Source organism: Scylla paramamosain, chromosome 27 (assembly GCF_035594125.1).
Source record: "Scylla paramamosain isolate STU-SP2022 chromosome 27, ASM3559412v1, whole genome shotgun sequence".
Lineage (NCBI taxonomy): Eukaryota > Metazoa > Arthropoda > Malacostraca > Decapoda > Portunidae > Scylla > Scylla paramamosain.
This window is the reverse complement of record NC_087177.1, coordinates 4,184,783-4,207,500: the sequence shown is the minus strand read 5'-3', so window position 1 is coordinate 4,207,500 and position 22,718 is coordinate 4,184,783. Positions and strand designations below refer to the sequence as shown.

Below are 22,718 nucleotides of genomic sequence, written 5' to 3'. Positions count from 1 at the left end.
GGCAATCGCACATCACCAGAAGTTTGCTCGTTCCCTGAAAGCCAATCGGTGTCCAGAGAAGCCATGACGCTACACCGTCACTGGCAGCGGTGTAACCTGTGCTGGGTTATTTATAGTTCGCCCCTCACACTGTGCTGCCTCAGGGAAAAAATAGAAAAACAGAAATGCACAACCAAAAGTGGAAAAGTTATTTGCCATCTTACATAATTGTGTTCAAAAGTTCTGAATGCTGGTCTTCGCTCTCTGGGACATAATGCAGGTGTGAGACAACAACAATGCATATATATATATAAATATTTAGGTGTAAAGGTGGGTGGCCAGAGAGCCAGATATTACGAATGATTGATAGGCAGATCAATAGATAGAGAAAAATAGAATGTATATACATATGAATAGGAATACAGATATCAAGAGACAGATACACACGAGTCTGTAAACAAATAAATCAAGGTACGTACAGGTCACCGAACAAACATGAAGTAGCAAACAGACAGAAAGACAGATGGAGAAAGAAACAAATAAACAGCCAGCAAGACAAACAGATGGAAGGATGGACACACAAACTGAGGAACTACTCGCATTCTCTTGCCATCCAATACCTCACCCATTTCCTGGGCTAAAATGTCTGATGATATGCCCAAGACTGGAGAGTTTCGCGCACTTCATTCCACTTCCATGAACAAACATCTCATCCTTCAGCGTGCAAGACAGACAGCCTGCACCACGCACGTCCACATTACAACGACCAACAAACTCTACGTAGCAAATTATTCCTTACACTTAATACGGTAAGGATGATGAATCTCTTCCATTCCCAGGCAAGAGCCGCGGCGCTGTTCCACTTGCCAGGATTATACTCGTCTAGTTTTAGTCTGGTGAGCGTGACATCCACTGCCAGTACACTACGAGTACACGCGATAGACAGATTGTAAAATTATGGAAAATCGTACAAAATTCTGGAAAGGCTTCAGGTAAAAACTGCATGTGACGCACGTGGTGAATTTTGGTCCTCGCGAGTAGGACACCGTCATGGCCTCGCCACTACTCGATCATCCCGCAAAACACGACGTTCGATATACTGCAACGCCACTCGGTCCTGATTTACAGCCCTTCCTCGCGAGCCCCGCCGCGCGCCCCGCCAAGGTAATGGCCGGCACCCGGTGGTGGTCTCGGCGATCAGCTTCAACACTGGCAAGTGCTTTATTTCGGCCAGGCGCTGGCGACATGTTTATAACCACCAACACTGTTACATCGGAGCGCTGGCCTGGCTGAACCCTGCATCCCTGCCTAGCCTCCACGCGCGTCACGATTACCTTTGCCTACCAAACCAAGCACGCCCGGAAGAGTGAAATGTTTTGTGTCACTTTGACATTAATATTGCAATCCATACAAAGCGAAGGGAATACCATGACAATAACACGTTCACTGATCATCATCATTATAGGCAACAGTAGTGTGGTGCCATAACAACAAAGCACAAGGATGGCTGCCGAGGTTTTTCTTATTTATTTATTTTTTCCCGGCGTTATCGAGTGTCAGGGCGAGGTGTCAGGCTCGGCGGAAAGAGGTGGAGTGAAGTAAATTGAGTCACAAAACAATCGCAAAGACCTGTCAGGGTCTCGCGTAGGTTGAGGACCCACCACTGACGTCAGAGCCCGTGTGGGGATCCTGCTGGAATAACAAACATCCCACACCTGTGCCCTGATCTTATACTGCCTTAATGATGTTCAAATCAAAGAATTCCTCCGCAATTTCATGCCGGAAAAAACATCAAAGGTGGTTTATAGTCTTCCCAGTGGCCAGCCGTCCCTTACCAGTCTGATTAGCAGCTTCCGTCCCCGTTGTCTCTGATTGGCTACCTGTGCCTGTCCTTATCTCTGCTTGACTAATGAAATACTTTAGCATCATCACCCACCGATCAACGTCCGTCCATGTCGTCCGTCTGTCGTCCCCACCGCCGAAATGGTGATTGGGGACACCCAGATGGGGGCGTACTCAGCATTGTCTCATCTCCCTCTTCGTGTAACCATCTACCCCTTCCCCCCACAAGGCTTCCTCTTCCTCCTCCCACCACCTCTTCCTCACATCTTCCCTTCAGCACCCTCTCCAGGAGTCGCCGACACAAGGCAGTCACCAAATTTATTTCCTACCGTCTGCCAACTCTTGCCTTAATTAACAAGTTGCTTCCTAGGTCGCATACCAAGCACGAGAAGACTGCCTTGCCTCCCTTCCTCCCTACCTCCCCCTTAATTCCTGCGCCTCACCTCTTCCTCCTCTGATGCCTGCCTGCCTGCCTCTCTGCCTGACTGCTGCACTTCAGGCTCACCTTCCCCCTTACTCCTTCCCCCTCCCTTTCTCTCTTCGTTCCTCACTTTCTCTCCAACTTTACTTTCCATACCTCTTCGCTAGTCCTATTTCCACCCTTCCTTCTTTCTCCTCTCCCTTCTCCATCTCTCAAACATTTTTTTTCCTCCCCTCCCCTCCCTGAAGCTGGTCTTAAGCCCCTCAATGGCTGTCCTCACTGTCTGAGAACACCTTAGGGGCCGCAGCTTTACGGGGGGAGGATATAATCTTTTCTTTAAGACCCCCCCCTCCTCTCTCCTGATTCACCTTTTGGGGAAGACACTAAACTCCCTCCCTTTCTCTCACTCTATCCTCTTTCTCTTTGTCTTTCTCTTTGCTTTTCTTCATTTCTCCTTCTTCACTTTCACCACTATCCTCCTCCACCTCTTCCTTTTCCTCCTCCTTTTCCTCCTCCTCCTCCTCCTCCTCCTTCTCGTCATCCTCCCACCGCCTCGCAAAAGGTGGGCCATAATCGGACAGAACGACCCAGACGGGGGAGGCTGTTTCCCCTCAGACGGGCCTCCAGGGGGCTGCTCCCTTGGCCAACCCTCTTTTCCCTCCCTCCCTACCTCCGCTCTTGGATTTTGCTCATCGCCTTGTCCCCAGCTCCTTCCTTGTCTTTGTTTACTTTTGTTCATATATCTTTTCTCTCTCTCTCTCTCTCTCTCTCTCTCTCTCTCTCTCTCTCTCTCTCTCTCTCTCTCTCTCTCTCTCTCTCGTTCCATTCTTCTTTATAATAATGCTTTTAGCTTCTCCCATCAAGCAAATTTGGGTTTTGTAACTTCGTGTGTATGAGAGAGAGAGAGAGAGAGAGAGAGAGAGAGAGAGAGAGAGAGAGAGAGAGAGAGAGAGAGAGAGAGAGAGAGAGAGAGATGGACATGCCAGAGGTTTGTTTACATGCCTATAAGTTTCTTTTTTCTACATCCTTATTCAAGCATTTTTTCCCCCTTCCCCCTCCATTTACCTTCTTGTTCCCCTGGTACATAATTCCCCTGACACGCTTACCTTGTAAAACGTTCAAGCGGCTACGATTTTCAGCGGGACAAAGTTACGAAACAACTAACTACCTGTATGAATGATGAGCGGACGGACATACGCCAGCAGCAGCGCACTAATATAGGATGACAAAGTGCACAACCATTTTTCCTCCTGTATTCATCGCGTGCCGAATGGTGGTTTTATAGTGCGGGGTATCTTGCCTGAGGGGTGCTGATGGTGACTACCTGTGTGCCGTGCCTGTATACCACGGCACGGCTGGCAGTGTGATGGGGATGAAGGAATTAGACTGTGGTTAGCATGAAAGTATATTCTGGGTGCTTAGTTACTCCGTGTGTTTCGATGGAGGGCTAAATGTTGTGAATTCAGTCCTGGCTCACAGCAGTTTTTCGGTGGGGGAAGTAGCGGCTTATAGTAACACACTGGTGGAGTCACATGACTTTGTTGCTGCAGGTTCAAAATTGTTACTTTCCTAATTACCATGCCATTATTAATATCGCGTATCAAGCCTTTCTTTTTTTTCTCTCTCTCTTTCTCTCCTTTCTTCACTAAAAGTATGACCAAAATATTTTCCTAATTTCAGTTTACCTAAAAGCCTCAAATACGTATGAATCATTAAAGTTTAATTCCAGAAGCGGAGTTTCTTAAAGTTGTGTAAAGCAAGTTTCTCTTATTTCTGCTCGTGAGGCATGAAGAGTGAGTGATGCATCCTCTCTATCGGCCGGCGCAGGAACAGATTTTAATTTTGGAATCCTCACCTGGAGCTCTGCGTGGAAGGCATTTCTACTAAACTTTACTGTACGGATATCGAGATACTTGTGTATTTATTCGTATGCAATAAGACACAGGATCTTAGTGCCAATGATGACTGCCAGGCTACATGCAATGAAGACAATTTTTCTGTGATTGGTAAGCTTCATAATTCTTGGACGCGCCTCCCCAAAGTGCTGCAGAGTCCTAATCCGCTTGTTCATGGCAGAATTTATTATTTTTAGCGACTGAATAATTCGTAACCACCAGCACCGGGCAGGGAACGCTCCAGGCAGCGTCAGTGGTGGAAATGTTTGCGAGAAATATTGTGATTGAAGTCGAACGAAATTATTTCAGAATCAGAAAAGAAAATAGAAATAGTACATAAAAAAAAAAAAAAAAAACTGTAGGAATTAAAATGTACAAGAACCGGAAATGTTTGATAAAAAAAACAAAGATAAATGTAGAAAAAATGAACTCGTGGAAACAAAAGTAATCAAACCTGCACAACTACGTGTCTGAGAAGCGAAGCGAAAAAAAGACTATTTGACATACGAGCTTAACGAATAAAAACTAATAAAAAGAGTAAAAACTGAAAATATGCAAGTGAGAGAACGATCCACACACACACATATGGCCATGGTATGTAATTTGTGTGCGTGCATGTATGTACACACACACACACACACACACACACACACACACACACACACACACACACACACACACACACACACACACACACACACACACTGTTTATGTTCTTACTGTTTTCCAGTTGGTGGAGGAAAAACCTTATCGTGGGAAAAAAAATATATATATACCTATCATGTAAAAAGAAGAAAAATACTGTAAAAGAAGACTTCAAAGTTTTGGTGGTGCAAGTTTCCCGGGGCGATTAGGGAGTTGCCAGGAGCACCGCGTTTCCTCACACGAACGAGGACGAGTAACGGGGAGAAGGAAAATTAAGAGCGAGAGAAGTGGAAAGAGGGGGAAAAAAGGGGAAAAAAAGAAGGGGAAAAAAAGGAGAGAGAATAATACGAGAGGGGAAACTAAAAACCGGAATATGAAAAGAGAAAAACAAAGGGAAAATTCAAACCTGAAAATAGAATGATAACAGACTGAGAAGATATCTGGTGAAAGGAGGAAATATAAGCAAAAGTGATACACACTTAAACAGAGAACACGCAGCATTCTGGAAACCGACAGAATAGAAATCACACAAAAAGAAACCAGACAATCAGAAAATAATCAGATAAAGATGCAACAAATAAAGAAAATCCGAGAGATCAAGAAATGAAAAGTAAAAGAAAACATCAGCTCGAATAATCGAGGATATAAAACTAAAACAATACGTCAGATTAAAATGAGAACGCTGAAACGCCACAAAACAACAAGAGATTTAAAAAAAGACAACAAAGGAGGAGGAGGAGGAGGAGGAGGAGGAGGAACAAGAACAAGAAGAACAAGAAAAAAAAGAGGAGAAAGAGGAACAAGAACAAGAACAAGAAGAACAAGAAAGAGGAAGAAAAGAAGAAGGAAGAAAAAGAGGAGGTAGAGGAGAAGGGGGCGTGGTCCTAACTCTTCCCTCCTCCCTTCTCCTTCCTAACTCATCCAGCTAACACACATTACCATCACTCCTCTTTATGGCCCCGAAGGAAAGCAGGTTTATATCCAATTTCCTATCAAATATACCATGACTTACTGGCCTCTCCCTCAGCAGCGGCGTGGTGGCGGTGGAGAGGGACACAGCCACAGCCCGCCAGCGTGCAATCTAACCCCGCCGGAGTGTGTGTATGTGTGTGTGTATGTGTGTTTGTTTTACCTGTATGTTCGCTGTGTCTTTTAGCCAACGTGCTCGTATATACGTCCTATAGTGTGTGTGTGTGTGTGTGTGTGTGTGTGTGTTTGTGTTTGTGTACCTATCGGGTTTAAGGGAGGAGGCAGCAATGTATTGTCGGTGTTCTGTGACAGTGACGGCATCTCATTTGCTGGCCAACGATCCGCGGCTTTAACGTTACAGCTCCAACCGTGCGGCTCATAACAGCTGTGGTCCGCATAAACTATGAATGACCTACATTTACCGACTTTTTAGAGCGGCGTTGCGCACAAGCTATGGTTTGGGTAATCTATGACCTGTATGATCCCGTATTATGGCGCCAGTAAAAGATGTGGCACCCTTAAGTTATGGCCTATTCAAGCCGCGTCCCGGGCGAGATACAGCCTGCAGCTTGACCCGCATGGCTGGCCACCTGGGAGAAAAGCCTGGCTCACCGTTAAACAAACACACCACACAAGACTTACAGCAGTCATCATTCATCGTCTGCACGAGTTACAGTATGATGAGTTGTAATCGCTAGGAAGAAACTATGACACGGGAGAAATGCAATATTATGACGGCAGCCAAACAGTGAAACCAGGCCGGAATGTGAAGTGGGATGGACGACGAGACGAGGAGCGGGCCGTCACGAGCTGTAGGGAGAGGATACCCAAGATGAAACATGAAGAGCTAAGCGGGAAGGCAAACCAGGGTGTGCCAAAACTTACCAAACTCGGGTCTGCATCTCAGTTTTGCTGCTGCCTATTCCTACTTGTGCACATAAGTCTGTTGACGAAGATTTTATGGTTTAAAGCAGAATCTGCCAAGACTATCTTAGGTAAGCGGCTGTGCTACTCTACGCATGAGGCCACACAATGAAACCTCCTCCTTGATGTGAAAAGCGGGCGAGATGAGTATAAACAGAACGCCATTTCCTGGAACCATCCCACAAACATTACCCTTCCAGCCATCACCTGCAGATCACCACATCAACGATGCATCACCCACCTCGTGCACTGGCTCTCCCTTACTCTTACTATGGAAGTTGATGCTCATATACTCTCGGAGCTATTTTATCGCAAAAGCTAGAGGGATAATTCTACTCTTGCTTCATATTATATACAAAACCTTTCTCCAGGGATTAAGGTGACAGTGACCCAAGTAGCGCCCTTCTTGCTGCCCAGCCTCCTGAAGCACGGAACGGTTGTACTCACAATTAATTTTTCTTTTTCCTGTCACGAACTTATTTAATGGTGTGAATGAAAAGTGTGGAAATATTCTGAACACGTCTTGTTTCCGCTATAGATCGTCTTTATTTCTAGTAAGTCAGCGTTCTCTGTGTTATGATTTGCATTATCATACCGACGGAAAGTGAAGCCGCTTTGTTTTGAATTTTCACTTCAGGCTTTGAGATTAATGCAAGAAATATAAACATCCTGTTCGTTAACAAAACCCAACGTGTCATACCATAATCATGTTAGTTTCCTTTATGATCTAGACATTTGTTTGTCCAAGCATTCCGCGCAGTTCTGCTAATTATTAGACATTTTATTCAGGTCGCCCACAGATCACCGATTTAGAGTCTGAAAATAACGCAGTGTCCATCGCAATACGCTCAGTGACCCGCAGCCTCCAAGACAACGCAGCAAACACGTCGACAAAACCGAAGCATCATAAACAAAAAACAAAGCAATAACTATTGGTGAAAAGAAAATACTGTTGTAAACAGCAGGGGATCAAAACCACTGCAATATCATCCCTTTATTTCCAAGAACACTTCGATCCTGTATCCTCTTACAACAGACCACTGAGACGTGACACGACAGCAACTGCACAAGGGTGGTCACGTGAGTGAGCGAGGTCATTCCTATCTGTATTACAATAGCACCAGGCAACAAGAAGAAGTAATAAAGAAGGTTCCAATATTTGCACACATCATTCATGACGAGCGGTAAACAAATGCTTGTATGAGCAAAACACACACACACACACACACACACACACTACTTAGGTGCTGGAAGGAGTCGCTAGGGTCTTCGCGTTCCCGAGGGAAGGCGTCAGATCCACGAAGGCGATAGGGGTGCTCTCTCGAGGCCGCCAAGGGACTTCAGGGCTGATCTTGCCATAGCGTGTGTGGCAGATAACGAAGGCTGACTGGTGTGGTTGGGGTGCAGGCGGGAAAGCAAGAAAGAACGAGGCAGGAGGGAAAAGGCAGCCAGCAAGCGGGAGGCAAGAGGGGAGGGGAGCGGGAGGGGGGAAGAGAGGAGTGCATGAGAGGCGAGGGTACGGGGTGGGAAGACAAGGGTAAAGGTCGACGCAAGGGCAGCGGTGAGGGAAGACGGAGGCAAAAAGGGAAAGGAAAGGGACGAGAGGGAGAAAAATAGATGCGCATAAGCGTATTTCGTAAACAATGATTTAGATAACCGTAAATTATATTACATGATCACAGGAGAAACTGTTAAAATGTGAGCAAGTTCCATAAGTAAATGAGTATGCTATTTTAATTGTAGATTAGGTACACACACACACACACACACACACACACACACACACACACACACACACACACACACACACACTTCCTGGAAAGCAGTGTTGTGCGTTAATCAGCTCCAAGAATTCTAAATGCCTATGATAAAATCTCTCTCTCTCTCTCTCTCTCTCTCTCTCTCTCTCTCTCTCTCTCTCTCTCTCTCTCTCTCTCTCTCTCTCTCTCTCTCTCAGTACGTAACTCATCATCACTAAATTTCCACGACTTCGAAGTGTATTCACATTCCCTCCCCATAAAATGTTTCGTCACCTGCAAATGCAATAAAATTTCAGGTTTCTTTCCATACTCGGCAGCTGTAACTGCTATTATGGTACGTACATGTCTTTCAGTCCTTACGTCTTTACATTTTCATCTTATTTTACTTCTTACGAGTATATTGTTTATATTATTATTTACATACGTATCATACCTTATTAACGCTTTAGGGCGCCATATATTGATAACAACACTACAGCTTCCAACACGCTATTTGATACGCAAGTGTTTATTACTTGTGCTACATCACTTACGCTTGTCAGCGCCAGTGGAAGTTTGAATCACTCGTTTTGCCTTTGTTGGCGGGTCGTGAAACAGGAGCGGCGCTTACTCAGCCTTTGGTTTCCTTTCATCTCTAGTGGCAGAAGTGTGCTTAGCGGTGGGATCAACCCTAAGTTTCTTATCGACGGTATGATATGCAAAAGCGTTGCAATATTTTCACTGTTGTATTGTGTGATCGCATTATATACTCAACGCCCGCAGTTATGCTAATATTAGAGAAGCACTGCGTGGGAAGCATAATGTATCGACTAGAAGATATTGATGGCGCTGCAACCATAAATCTATACACGAATATTAAAAGATCCCAGCAAAGAATGTCGCTAGGTGGCGTGAATTCTGAGGCACGATAATCGACCACATGATTAGAAACTATTAAAGTAAAATTTTAAAATGTAAAGGTAAAGAAGTTAATTATCAAACGCATGAGTATCATGGACAACCAAATCATCAAGCAAATCAATCAGGAAACCACGCAGAAGGCCTCAGTAAATACGGACTTGGAAATTTTAGGTCCGTATTTTATTAAATGTGCATGAATGAAATTAACATCAGGTTTAACGGTGATATTTTATTAAGAAATAATATTATCAGCTTCTACCGGAAACGGAGCCCTGCTAAACTGCTTCAGGTTCACAACAACGGGCATGAAAGAGACTTTGCCTGTTAAACCAATTCAAAGTAACGTTTTATTCGTTTGTCATAATGCATATAGCAGATCAAACGATAGGAAAAAAGTACGATGAATTTTATATTGAAAGAATGAATAATGGAAAAATGTTCAAGCATTTTTTTTTTTCATATTTACTTTTACTCCTGCTTCTTAACATTTAAGTATTTTACTCCGCCAGCTTATTATGTAAATTTATGTCATTTTAGGAAACTTGGAAAATAAAGCGGTAGGTTCATGACTGTTTTAAAATCGTCCAGACCTCTTAATGGTGAATGTATTGAACCTTGATGTGCCATCGTCTTTACGAGAAATTGCTGCTGCAGGAAAATGAAAATATGTAACAAGAAAATCACAAAATACAGATAGATTAAATGGTGTTATATCTAACAAACGTTTCCTGTTCTGTTTTGCTGACCCTTGCTGCTTCAGTAGTATTAAATGCTTTATAATTTTCAGTCATTGCAGTTATTAAAATATTGTGTCCATTGATGTTCGGCATATATACAGTAATGCATTGTTGCACTGACGGCGACTCAATAAACCACAGCAATCATGCATCTTCCCTACAGAAGTTTACCATGTATCATCGTGCACACTACAGTACTGACAATAGCAATGGTAGTAACTATAATAATAATAATAATAATAATAATAATAATAATAATAATAATAATAATAATAATAATAATAATAATAATAAAAATAATAATAATAATAATAACAATAATACCATGTAACAAGATTTTTATCTATGACAAGCAAGTATTGTTTTCCAACTCTTTTCATTGCAAAACAATAGAAAATGTCCATTATTCCTGTCAAACTTTGCTTTTGTGGCTTTTAGAATGATTTTTTGCCCGAAAATAGCTAAATTTCACCATTTCCACCATTTTTTGGACAGAAAACAAAAAACAAATTCAAATGACACAAACATTTATTTTAAAACTTCTGAAACTATTTTTTTTTTTTTTAGGATTGAAAATGAACATTTTTTCTTGATTTGCGTGAATACAACAAATCACTTTCACGTATGAGCCCCAAAATGTTGTCTCCCATCATGTTTTTATTGAAGGAACCCTGATATCTTTGTTCAAAGTTCATTATATCTTGGTGGAAGAGCTCCCCTTGTTTCTCTAAACATGCTCCCATATATATATATATATATATATATATATATATATATATATATATATATATATATATATATATATATATATATATATATATATATATATATATATATATATATATATATATATATATATATATATATATATATATAAAATGTGTGTGTGTGTGTGTGTGTGTGTGTGTTCCCTTCTAAGTACAATGACATGAAGATTCACTCACGCAGCGAGCCTCCTCAAGGAACCTAAGGAAATCAAAGGAGTTGTCGTCGTCACCGAAGGGATTGATGAGCGTCTCTGCCACCTTGTGGAGTCCCAGGTACATCACTAGCTCCAGCAGAGCGAATGCGGGCACCACCAGGTCCGCCTCGTAGCGCGGGTACTGGAGTGCCACGTCCAGATACTGCTCGCTCAACAAGGAGAACAGGAAGTAGGTGTACACTGCAATTGTCACCACCTGTGGGAGGTGTACAGTGCATCCCAACAGGCGTTAGGTGATAAGTGAAGAACGAAAGTAGGGCCGGAAAAAGAGGAAACAGAGAGAGAGAAAAAAAAAGTACAAATAAAGGGAGCGGGAAAGAGGAAGTCAAGGTTTCAAACAAATAACCTTATGCGAAAATTTCCAGAATGAAATCTGCTGAGAAAAACTCTTCAGAGGGAACAAGAGAACTATTACTTGTACGTGGACAACTGTGGACCAGTTTGTCAACGCTAGCCACAGTGATGCGGGAGGGAGGTGCACGCTGCTGGCGGCGTGAGGCTTACCTGAGTGTACACGAGTGGCACATTGTATTGATGCCAGTCTAGCAGGGCACCACACTGCCGGCGTATCTCGAGCAGTTTTTTCAGCAGGGCTTCCTTAGCTGCTTCCGTGTCAATGAACCCTTCGTCCCGCGCGCTTTGCACCAGTTGGCAGCACCAGGCGAGAGGGAGCCACTGGGTGCTCACACCGCTGCGCTCCTCGGCTTCCTCCAAAATGTCCTTTTCCCGCGCAGTCAGAAAGTCTGTCGCATAAGAGGAGGAATTATGGGGTACACGAGGCAGGAGTGTGGACACAGCGACGCCATAAGGTTGTAGGAATTGAAACGAGTAAGACTCATAAAAACAACTAAGTTATTACACGCAGTACAAAGTAACAGTGGGAAATATTTTTGCAGCATACAGACAGACACATACACACATACACGCGAAGGCATACCCAAGAATAGAACAAGTAAACACATATACACACACACAGACACACACACACAACACTTACGCCTGTTGACGAGAGCCTGCAGGTCGGGGTAGGTGGACTGCACGGCGGCGGACATCTGTGAGAAGATTAGCGCGTAGGTGAGGTTGATGTACCGCACGACGCGACTCCGGATCTCAAAGGCTCTGTTGTCCTGGAGGAGGAGACGTGACGGGATAAGAAGGCTGATGCGGTAATGAAGATGAAGGGAGAAACGGGTTGTGCAAGGGATGGCGAGTGAAAGGGATGGATGGTGAAGGGAATACGATGCGAGGAAGGTGATGAATGGAGCCCAGAAGTATGAGGGAAAAAATAGACGGATTACTGGCGTGGCGATCGATGTTGGATTATATATAGAAGATTATATACAGAAGGATTATATAGAAAACATTATTAGCTGGATATCCATGTCCGAGATCTTTCCTGAATCCCCGAGTTCTATACAAGAAATACTTAATCTGCGTAGATAAATGACTTGAACACCAAGCGCTATCTCCGAACTATTTTGGGAATAAGCAGTTAAAAAGTGAACGTTACTTTTGAAATCATGCGTTACATTTATCTCAATAAAATACGACGTGTTTACATTCATGATCTCAATAAACTAAAATAATTATTAAACAAAAAATACATATATCATTATCGTGTACTTATTTTCAGACAGATCTTTTTTCTGTTTATAACAGGAGATCTACAAGGAGGTTGTAGCATGCATAAAACTATACTTCATTAAACAACAGAAGTGTGATAGAACCATTTCCCTACAGGATAAGTAAAGGACAGCCAAGAAGCCATTCAGAGTACTGTTAAGTTACAAGCTCCGCAAGACTGAAATTTTAAACTCCAATGTGTGTCAGGTGAAAAGTGACCGAGGCGCCTAATGACATTAATAAAAAAGACGAGCTACTCAGAAAACCACCGACGCGGCGGTCCGAGGGGACAGATAGTGGAAAGATAGTACAGTTAATATCTAGCTTGCTCTGGTGATACTCAAACGAGATGACCCTTTTGTGCTTATAAGTTAGCACACCGATAACAGCTTTTGCCTCGATATTCATTTCAACGGAATACTCCGAATAAGATTCAGAAAACATGCCAGAAGTGCATCGCCTGAATTATAGCGAAGCCACTTCAATCAACAGGTAACCTTGCTTCCACTTTTGGACAGTAATCCCAGAATGATCAAGACCCTCGATGCACCTTTCTGCCTTCATTGTGTCATCACAATATTCCACTGAGCCCCAATATTCATTGGACAAAAAGAAAGCAGATACAGTAAAATCCCTCTTATCCGGCATTCGAGTATCCGGCAGCTTCAAGTATCCGGCACATTTTTCCCCGAGCCTTAAAATCAATAAAAAATCAATGTGTACTCATAAAATCGATTAAAATTCCCGCGCGAGGCATACTTTGTCCCTTCGCCACCAGAGCGCACTGCTTTGCGCCATCCGCAGCCCACTGCACTGTGTTTACTCAGTGACTCAGTCCCGCGTGTTCACTGTTTATCGCCTGACGCCTTCATCATGCCTAAAGTTGTAGAAAAGAGGAAGCGTGTTGTGCTTACACTTAAGCAGCTGATCAGATCAGCTGCTGATTAAGATCACCTGATCTTTGTTATGGTAAGATGCGTGAGTGTAGGGTGGTGATTGTGGACATAATTTCACTTCTATTCAAGTATCCGGCAATATTCAAGTATCCGGCATGTCGGCGGTCCCGTTGATAAGAGGGATTTTCCTGTATTTAGAGCACTGACTATCTATGTACTATTGTTGCACACCATGAATGTAGTGTGTGTGTGTGTGTGTGTGTGTGTGTGTGTACCAAAACACATCTAGGCTGTCTCACGTCTCTCGGGATGTATGTGGCGAGCAGCATGGCGGCGCCGGTGTTGTCAGGCAGGGAGAGGAAGGCGGCCCAATAGCGAACCAACACGGCGCTCACGTACACTCCCAGCAGGAAGCTCACCGGCACCAAGTCACGGTACTTGCTGCTCTGCTGCACCACCTCCTCAAACAACCTGCCGACAGACACGAAAGGGACCTGCTCAGGTGACTCACTGTACGTTCTTCAGGAAATATTAATATTGTAATACAGTAGACACATTTCATGGTGTGTGTGTGTGTGTGTGTGTGTGTAATTCACCAATGCCTGATCACGAGCGGACCCGCAACCATCAGCCGTTGCGTGTATGCGCGCGTGCGTGCGTGCGTGCGAGAGTGTTTGTAGAGGATGGTGGTAGTGAACTACAGTTTTTGGTAGCCCAAGCATGTGTAATCATTATGGTAATCAACAAATGGTGATATAAGTTACTAAAATTACTGTAGATCAATAAACTGTACAGTATGTAACCCCACGAACACCTTGCAATCACTGGCAAAATATAAATGCAGGATTCGACCAGGGAAGAACATTCTGGCAGAAAATGAGGTAAAGACTTCATTCTCCGCTGCAGCTTCAATATACATGAATATCACTCGTACTTCAACGCTCCAGCACTGCAGGGGCAGATGAGGCGCATGCATTTATCATTGTTAATAATACCATAATAGTACCATAATAATGATCATACTATAATCTGGAGCTGGACTCTAATGTCTGACTCGAAAAGTTTACTACCAACACAACTCTGTAGGACGTTTAGTAAGGAGTTCTAATGAGTAATGTGTGCCACAGAATTTTTCTTATCAGTGTGCCAAATCTTCTATACAAGTCGTACCACTGCAGCATTACTGAGTATATCTAAAGCATCAGCCTGAGTTGCGGGTTTAACCATGATAATTTCAAATTATATTTGTTAGGCTTTTAGGCATTTTTATATTTTTCTCAGGTGAAAAATAGTAATTATCATTTATTCGCCAATTTAAGTGAAAAGCTCAGCAACACTCGCCTCCCTCTCTCTTGCCACGTGAACCATCTAGAAAGGAAAGCGCCAGGACAGTAACACGTGTTCACAACAGTTAGTTCATCGTTTCTCTTGGCAATGACAACAGTGGGCGGGCGTCAGGTTACAATGCTTTACTTTTAATACAACATCCCTTTGAATTCGTGAAACAACTAATTAAGCAATGTATTTTTGTCGCATGGCCGGAGATCAATAAGTACCTGTGTGTTTGATGCGTAGTTCAGGTGTGGTATAGTGTTTTAATTTCTGAATTAATCACACATTTGTTTTACCATTTTCATCTAACATAATCTGAAAAAAATCATCACAAGCTGTAAAGGAATACAACTAATACTGAGCTGTATGAAAAAATACATAGATGTGCATAACAGCTATCCACTAAACCTCAACTACCACATTACGTGTCGGGCTGGTTTCTTTTCGAGAACATAAATAATATGAAATTATATGTCAGGGAGCAAACTGGTTCCATTTTTCTAAGGTTATGTCTTGTACGTATTGCTGCATTTCTCACACGAGACAAAGGGCGAGACACACAACTCTTTCCATGAGATAATACAAAAAAAATTCCCAAACCTGTACTTCCTAAAAACCCGCGACAGTTAATAAAGTAACTTTCAATTGCGGCTCATGAAACGGCAGATGAGTCTGTAACAAGCTTTTTTGTACACTTTAAAGAGGACAACTCAGGTAAATTTTTCCTATCGAAAGCAAATACTTCCTCATCTTTCATTGTGTTGTGTTTCATTGGAGAATCATCTATCTATATAGATAGATAAATTTACGTACTTATCTATTTATCTTGGCCTTTTAGCATAGGTATGTAATTCTGCAATTATTCTGAGGATTGAAATTATGTGCACTTTCTATTTGAGGAAGCTTCTTTGGTCATTGCCCGTGGAAGAACAGGCTTTTTTTTTTTTTGGGGGGGGATGACTCCCTTGCAGGAACTCTATGATGCAATCGCCATTCGGCGAAAGTTTCATAAACGACCAGCTTCAGTTATTGAGCTCACCACGTCCGAGTAGAGTTGCAGTACAGCAACACCGGGTACACCTATTACTTTTTCATCACTGGTTTCTGTTTTCAGGAGTTCAGTTCAAGACAAGAAAATAGTTTTCGATATCTAAAACGGCTGTTTGCACCCACTTTGTTAAGTCATTCCACCCAGAGGTGATGTGAAGCCAGACCATGAAAAGTTGATTTTCTCGCACTACACACCACCATTCCCTGCCGCTGCTTGTGTCCGCACACTGTACAGCATCTCTCCATTTATGAGCACGTGTCAGCAGACGAGCTTTATGGGATTTCAACGGCATACGCAATAGTTACTTTCAGGTCGACTTACTGATCTGGGGTCAACAAAGATGTTCATTTGCTATCGCAACCTCTCCCACGCTTCATAATTAGAAAAAAAAATCAACAGATAGGTATAAATATCTAAAAATTTGCATACAAGCATGATAATAAGCTGTGTGCATTCACAGAGCACAATCAGTGGAAAATACGAATAGAAAAACAAAACTGCTATTTACGCTCCTGAGTGACGCACCTTTTCTGGGAATCCTTAAGGTAGAAGCGATAGAAGCAAGAAAGCAAGGTGTACAGCACGGCATACACCAGCAGATCTCGCCACAGCAACTTGTACACACTGCCCCGCCACCTGCACCGCCAGCACGGGAGAGGGAATCAGTTAACATGCCGAGAAAAGAAGACGGAGGCCGCGCCGAGCTGGGGTTTAAAGTTTTAACCGTAACCCAGCGAGCAGTGAGACGAATAGGAGCCTCCATATTCCCCCTATGGTAACATGGAAAAAAAAAAATACATAAATAAATAATAAAAAGCTTTCCAAAACACGCGAGTCCCTGCGCCATCTCATCTCCTTCCTCCCACGAACAGTCCTTCCTCACTCTCCCTCACACACCTGAACAAAAGACGCCCAAAAATACAGAAGCGAGCAGAGCCGATCCCCTTAATGTATTCAACCACCATGGCTCCTCGTGCCCCGTATTGCTCGTAATGCACACGCCACGCCCTCAGGCTGCTACCCTGGAGAATCCCTCACAACGCCGTAAACTGCTAGCAACGAGACCACACTACGACGTCAGAATACAGACTGTCATTTCTGCTGTGCCGGTACCCTCCCTCCCTACTCCTCCCCCTCTCCCATCCCCGCCCGCTAAAGCAGCTACTAATAATTAAATTTCTACCAGCTAAGTGACGTCTTGAGGTCCCTGATTATGTGTAAGGGATGTGTAAGTACAGTCTTGGAAACGACAGCAGACACATGTGTCCCCAGAAGGCCCCTGTCAATACGCACACAGACTGGGTAGAGTTGTCTCTCGGGATCGAGATCCGTCGAGGCTTCATAACACCACTGGTCGAACATTGACATTGTAAAGGACTTAATCTGTGTGTGTGTGTGTGTGTGTGTGTGTGTGTGTGTGTGTGTGTTCACCAGAAGTGAATTAATTAATAAGAAAATGCTTCAGTAATGTAGCACATTCATTTTCCCTACGGAAGTTGTCAGTAAGTGCACAAATCCAGTTAAAAATTTATAATGCCAGACAGCATTTCAGGGTACGTATTCAGTCTCTCAAACAACGGACTACACACACTCTAACGTAATGTGATAATATGCGAGATGAGGTATTACGTATAAGGTTGTCATGGCCGTGTAAAATATATATATATATATATATATATATATATATATATATATATATATATATATATATATATATATATATATATATATATATATATATATATATATATATATGGTCAGCAACACTCGCTATTAGAGTTCCCGCTGACGTGAGCGTCACATTGCATAAACTGGTAACTTGCCACTTCTCTCTGAAAAATTTGTTGGGAGAAAATAATTACATGGAAACTTAGGTTAGCTCCTCATACGAGTATGTTTTTTGAAACCATAAAATAATGCATTCGGTGTTTGGCATATTGACAAAGGGAAAGATATCTTTTGAGACCGCTCCTTGCTTCGGCTAACAAAACGGCTGTGTTTGTTTTCAACAAAATATTCTACTGAGATGATGTGTGATGCCTGGAAAATGTACAAACCATGATTACATAGTACGAATGTTAGAGTTTTACTAGAATGGTGAAACAAATTGAAAAATAAGCCGCATAACTATTAGCAATGAAAAGACTGTGAGTGCGTTGGTAAAGAAATGAAGCGATGAGGGAAGCGAGGATGTGCCTTACCACAAACATGGTGATGAGGCGTCCCAAAATGTTTGACAGCACCTTATATGCTATCAAGAGACAGTTAAAGGTATATTCTCAGCTTACAGCAAAACAAAAAAAAAAAAAAAGCAAACATTCCTGCAAACACTATACATATGTATCTAACATAATAACTTAGTGTGTCCCTAAATCACACTTCATTCTCGACACCAGGACATAAACAACTATTATCATACGCACGCTGTTGCCAGATGTAAGAACATTAGTTTATCTAACAAAAAAAATATGAATAACTTTTCTGTGGGTATTTTTAAAATTAGCATTAAGGAGCGTGAACAGCCGACACGATGGGACATTTAATCGCTCGATGATTTTTAAATTTCTCCAAACAAACCCATGTTTTCCCTTTAAATTTGGAGAAAATAAAATGAAAGACCCCATTATATTCAGAGAACGATGCGTTTTCTATGACGCCCAAAACATAGAAAACTAAAATTTTCACCCAAACTCCGAAATTAAGGCCTTACGCTACTAGGCCAGCACCTTGCCGGAGAGCTTGCCCATTTGCCTCGCCGCGCCCGGGACTCGAACCCGAGCCTTATCGGTTGTGAGCCGAGCGTGCTGACCACTGCACTACGCGGTGTGTGTGTGTATGCTATAAATTAGGCAAATACACCATTCTTACATATTCCAAGATTCACGTTCATATTTGTTATCAGCTTACATAATTCTCCACTGATTTTTTTTTTTTTTTCGGCGACATGCTACACTATCACTCCTCAGTACTTATCCTCCGTCACTTTAATAACCAGTAATTAAGTCTTTTCGCGTCCCATGCCTCACGTTGATCTCTCTCTCACTCACGCTCATATCCCGTCATGCCGGAGGGGGTATTTTGGTGTGGAGGTGTCGATGAGTGGAGTGATGGATGAGCAGGTGATTTTCGAAGGCTTTCATCACCACCATCATCATCCTCAACACCACCATCTCGCCTCACTAATTTCTTAACTTAAAAAGATACATAAATTGCTGGAAAGTACTGGGATAAAAGCTAGTGAAAATTGGAACGAGACACACACGAAAGGATAATAAATCACTGACTACAGCATGAAGAATTGATGTTATGCTCTTTATATAAAACAAATTACTAAAACCTTACCAGACGCCAGGCATTATCACACCGGTCATTGCCCTAAACTAAGTCTGCTTCATGCCACTCGTATCTCCCCATCAATGTCACTTATGGCAGTGCCTTCTATAGTTCCCCAATTACCCAGGCAAGAACTTGACATCATAACAACTTATAGTACTTATCTTAGTTCCAAAGGCCATTTCCAAACTTGATTTCGTCTTTTGTTGTTGTTGTTGTTGTTGTTGTTGCTGTCGTTGTTGTTGTCGTCGCCATTGTCATTTTCGTTGTTCTCGTCGTTGTTGTTATTTTTCTTTTTCTTCATCTTCTATTTCGTCGTCACCGTCGTCGTCTTTTATTTCATCCTTGTTTTACAGTGTTGCAAGTCTTACCTACTTTGTCTCAGTTCAAACGCTGGTGAAATTATGAGCATACTTGAAGTCTGGATGATCTCGTAAGATACATGAGCTTTGGTAAGTAGCGTAAGTAAAAACAAATCAGCTTGCTGCGCTCGATGCTTCCAAAGACTCGATAATCTCTCAGACACAGGAATAGACTTATGTAAACCCCTACTTTGCTGTTCAATCTCGTGAGGACGCCAAAACGCCCTACAATGTGATACATCTCATTACACGCCGTCCACACCTGGCTAAGGAAGGTGCTACATTTGGCATTCTACACCACCGCCCACAACCTCTCAGCAACTCTACACAGCCTCGTCGCTCCTTGCTATGCTGGTGCACACAACCTGAGGCCTCGCTCCTGCCCGGGAAAGCAATGATGCACTTTGGCTCATTGATGACTCGTTATTGAGACTATTGATCGTGGCTGAGTCAACAGATGCGACCTGCGCCAGGCAGTAATGACGCTCCATACTGGGGACGCGGAGCTCTGGGAACGCGTACTTCTTAAGACCATCACAGCCCTTGAGAGTAGACTAGACTCTAGGGACACAGAATCCTTAGACTTAACGGCTGGGAGAACTGGCACTGGCTCTCTAAATTATATGGTGATCAAGCCTCGAGGTTCCTTAGTCTTTGGTATGTTAGGACTCGTGACTGAGACGCAGGTGATGAGGGGCCGAGATTCTAGGGTCTTATGGCTCGAGATTCATGACTCTGGGGACTTTGCAACGATGAGAGATTGAGGATTAGGGGGAGAATAGAGCAGCTGTCTATTGTTCCGGAAATGAGGCAATTTAGGTTTTTGACATTGATTTGCATAAGAACACGAGAGTACAATGTTACAGTTAACGAGAAGTGATTCAGTGTGAAAGGAGGATGTGAGGGAGGGCAGAAGAAGAGGGGAAAGAAAGGAAAAGAGGGAGGAGAGAGGGAGCATGACAGAAGGGAAAACCAGCGTTGAAGCATACGTGATATAAGAGAGGAAGGAAGACGGGAAGAAAGGATAAAATATGTTTCTCTTCACTCTTAACAGAAAGTTGCCAACTCTTCCCTCCCTCAGCAAATATATTACGCTCTTCATCTTCTCAGAGTTGTTTATAGTTTTAATTCTATTTTTATTTCCTTTCGGGCCATTTTTCATGTTGCGTTGTGCTTTGCCAAGGTTAAACCAATGTCAAGTTTACAACGCGCTACTGATTAAAGTTGGTTCTATATTTTCTTCCCCTCCATTTCAGAAGAGCCAGTTCATGATACGCTGCACACAACTTAAGAAGAACTAAAGAAATATTAACTATTTTCGAGTTCTTTTTCATGTCCAATAACCTCCCTCTTCTTCCCTTCCTTTCTTCCTCTTGCCTTTATCCTTCCATCTCTCCAATTCCTGCATGGCTCCTACCCTCCCCTCCCAATCCCTCCTTCTTTTTCCCACCCCGTCTCTAATCTCCTCACCACGCGTGGCTTCCCTCACCTCAGACGTCATCCTTACCCGAACCCTGGTAGTGCCTGCAAGCTCTCCCGCTCTCCCTGCTTCCCTTTCTGCCTCTCCCATGCATCCTGGTGTACCTGGATTTACTTATTATTCACCAGATAGATATCTTGCCTGTTTGTCTACTTACCTATTGTTATGCATGTACACACACACACACACACACACTAAAGAGAATTCTACTTCAAATTTTTATCACTAACAAAATATTGAGTCCTAACTAAAAACGGCCTGGTACGCTGTGACATCTAGTGAAGGGATGGATGTTAGTGTGCTCCCTCCCTGGGCGTCACAAAGCCTCAATAAACGCGAGCTGTTTTGTTTATGATTAGCAACCATCGTTAATGACACAAAAATATACATGAGTTGCTTCGCCAACTGCCCAGTTTTAACAGTTCAAAAACCCGTCGCCAGAATCCAGGGCAATCGCCGAAGTAGTCGATAGATGGCGGTATTCCACTAAACATTCCATCAATCTGCCGCCAGAGGGCAGCGGCAGCAAACTAGTTCGAAAGTTCATCGACAGCGGACAGTGTTACCAATTTTCATCTGTCATACACAGCTAACAGAAATATCACTTTGATATTTAATAACTCAAAACTAAGAATTTTCTTATTAATACGGTGAACAAGCAGAGGAATCACCTTGAAATGAGTGGCCAAGTCATCACCCTGCGAGCCTTAGTAGAAGTAAGCGCATAATCAAGAGCGTTTCGCCAAGTGAGTTTCGAAACCGAGTTTTGGAAGACACGTCGCTTTGTGATTAATTAAGATGCAGGCATAAGGCGATGATGAGGATGATAATAATGATGATGATGAGGTACAGGATGTTAATGGGGATGAAAACCGATGGTGATAACGAATTAACAAAGAGTTACAGTGCACACAACACAATACACACACACACACACACACACACACACACATACCAAAAGTAACACCCTCCTCCCCCGTCTATCTACGCCTCCTACCCCTCCACCTCCTCAGGTCATAACTACAGTCTTTATTGTGGGCGTTGGACAGTTATGAGTCGCCCGGAATGCTGAATTTTCACTCAAATTTCACGATTTTATGAGGCCATTAGCGTTCTTTAATGGAAGGGGAGGTGGAGGGGTGTAGTGGGTGGAGGAGAGAGAGAGAGAGAGAGAGAGAGAGAGAGAGAGAGAGAGAGAGAGAGAGAGAGAGAGAGAGAGAGAGAGAGAGAGAGAATATTGGAAGCAGAGGAAAGGAAGAGTCAGAGAATACGCAGGATTAAGAAAAAAAAAGGGGGTGTGAGGGAAAAAATAGCACAGGGATAGGAAGTGAACTAAATGGAGGCAAAAATAAACTTAAAAACAACCTTGAAAACAAACGGCAGTAAGGAAACGGGAAAGAGCAGGAAGGAGATAGAATTTTAGGAGGGAAAAATATCGGGTTAAAAACTGCCAGCATGCAACACGTATGTACGCAGTGTCGTCGAAACAAATACAAACACATAACGGTGGCAAGTTAAGTTATCCCCCCTCCCATCAGTGAGTGTCGTCGGTGCCTCTCCCCTCTTTAGCGCCCCTCCTCTAGGCAC

At 43.0% G+C, this 22,718-nt stretch overlaps 1 protein-coding gene across 3 annotated transcripts; it reads right to left on the bottom strand.

Annotated features, from left to right (window-relative positions):
- Positions 1-7,656: 7,656 nt before the first annotated feature.
- On the bottom strand, positions 7,657-17,045 carry LOC135114452 (bestrophin-2-like). Of its 3 annotated transcripts, none has more exons than XM_064030351.1 (7): positions 16,854-17,045; positions 16,482-16,592; positions 13,873-14,044; positions 12,052-12,181; positions 11,559-11,797; positions 11,017-11,250; positions 7,657-8,062 (listed from the first exon to the last, which is right to left on the bottom strand). In XM_064030351.1, the coding sequence occupies exons 1-7, from the start codon at positions 16,919-16,921 to the stop codon at positions 7,916-7,918; spliced, it is 1,101 nt and encodes a 366-aa protein (XP_063886421.1). In that variant the 5' UTR covers positions 16,922-17,045; the 3' UTR covers positions 7,657-7,915. The 3 variants fall into 3 exon arrangements, with proteins under 3 accessions (XP_063886421.1, XP_063886422.1, XP_063886423.1); XM_064030352.1 differs by having other exon boundaries at positions 11,017-11,196; XM_064030353.1 differs by lacking the exon at positions 16,482-16,592.
- Between the last annotated feature and the right edge of the window lie 5,673 nt (positions 17,046-22,718).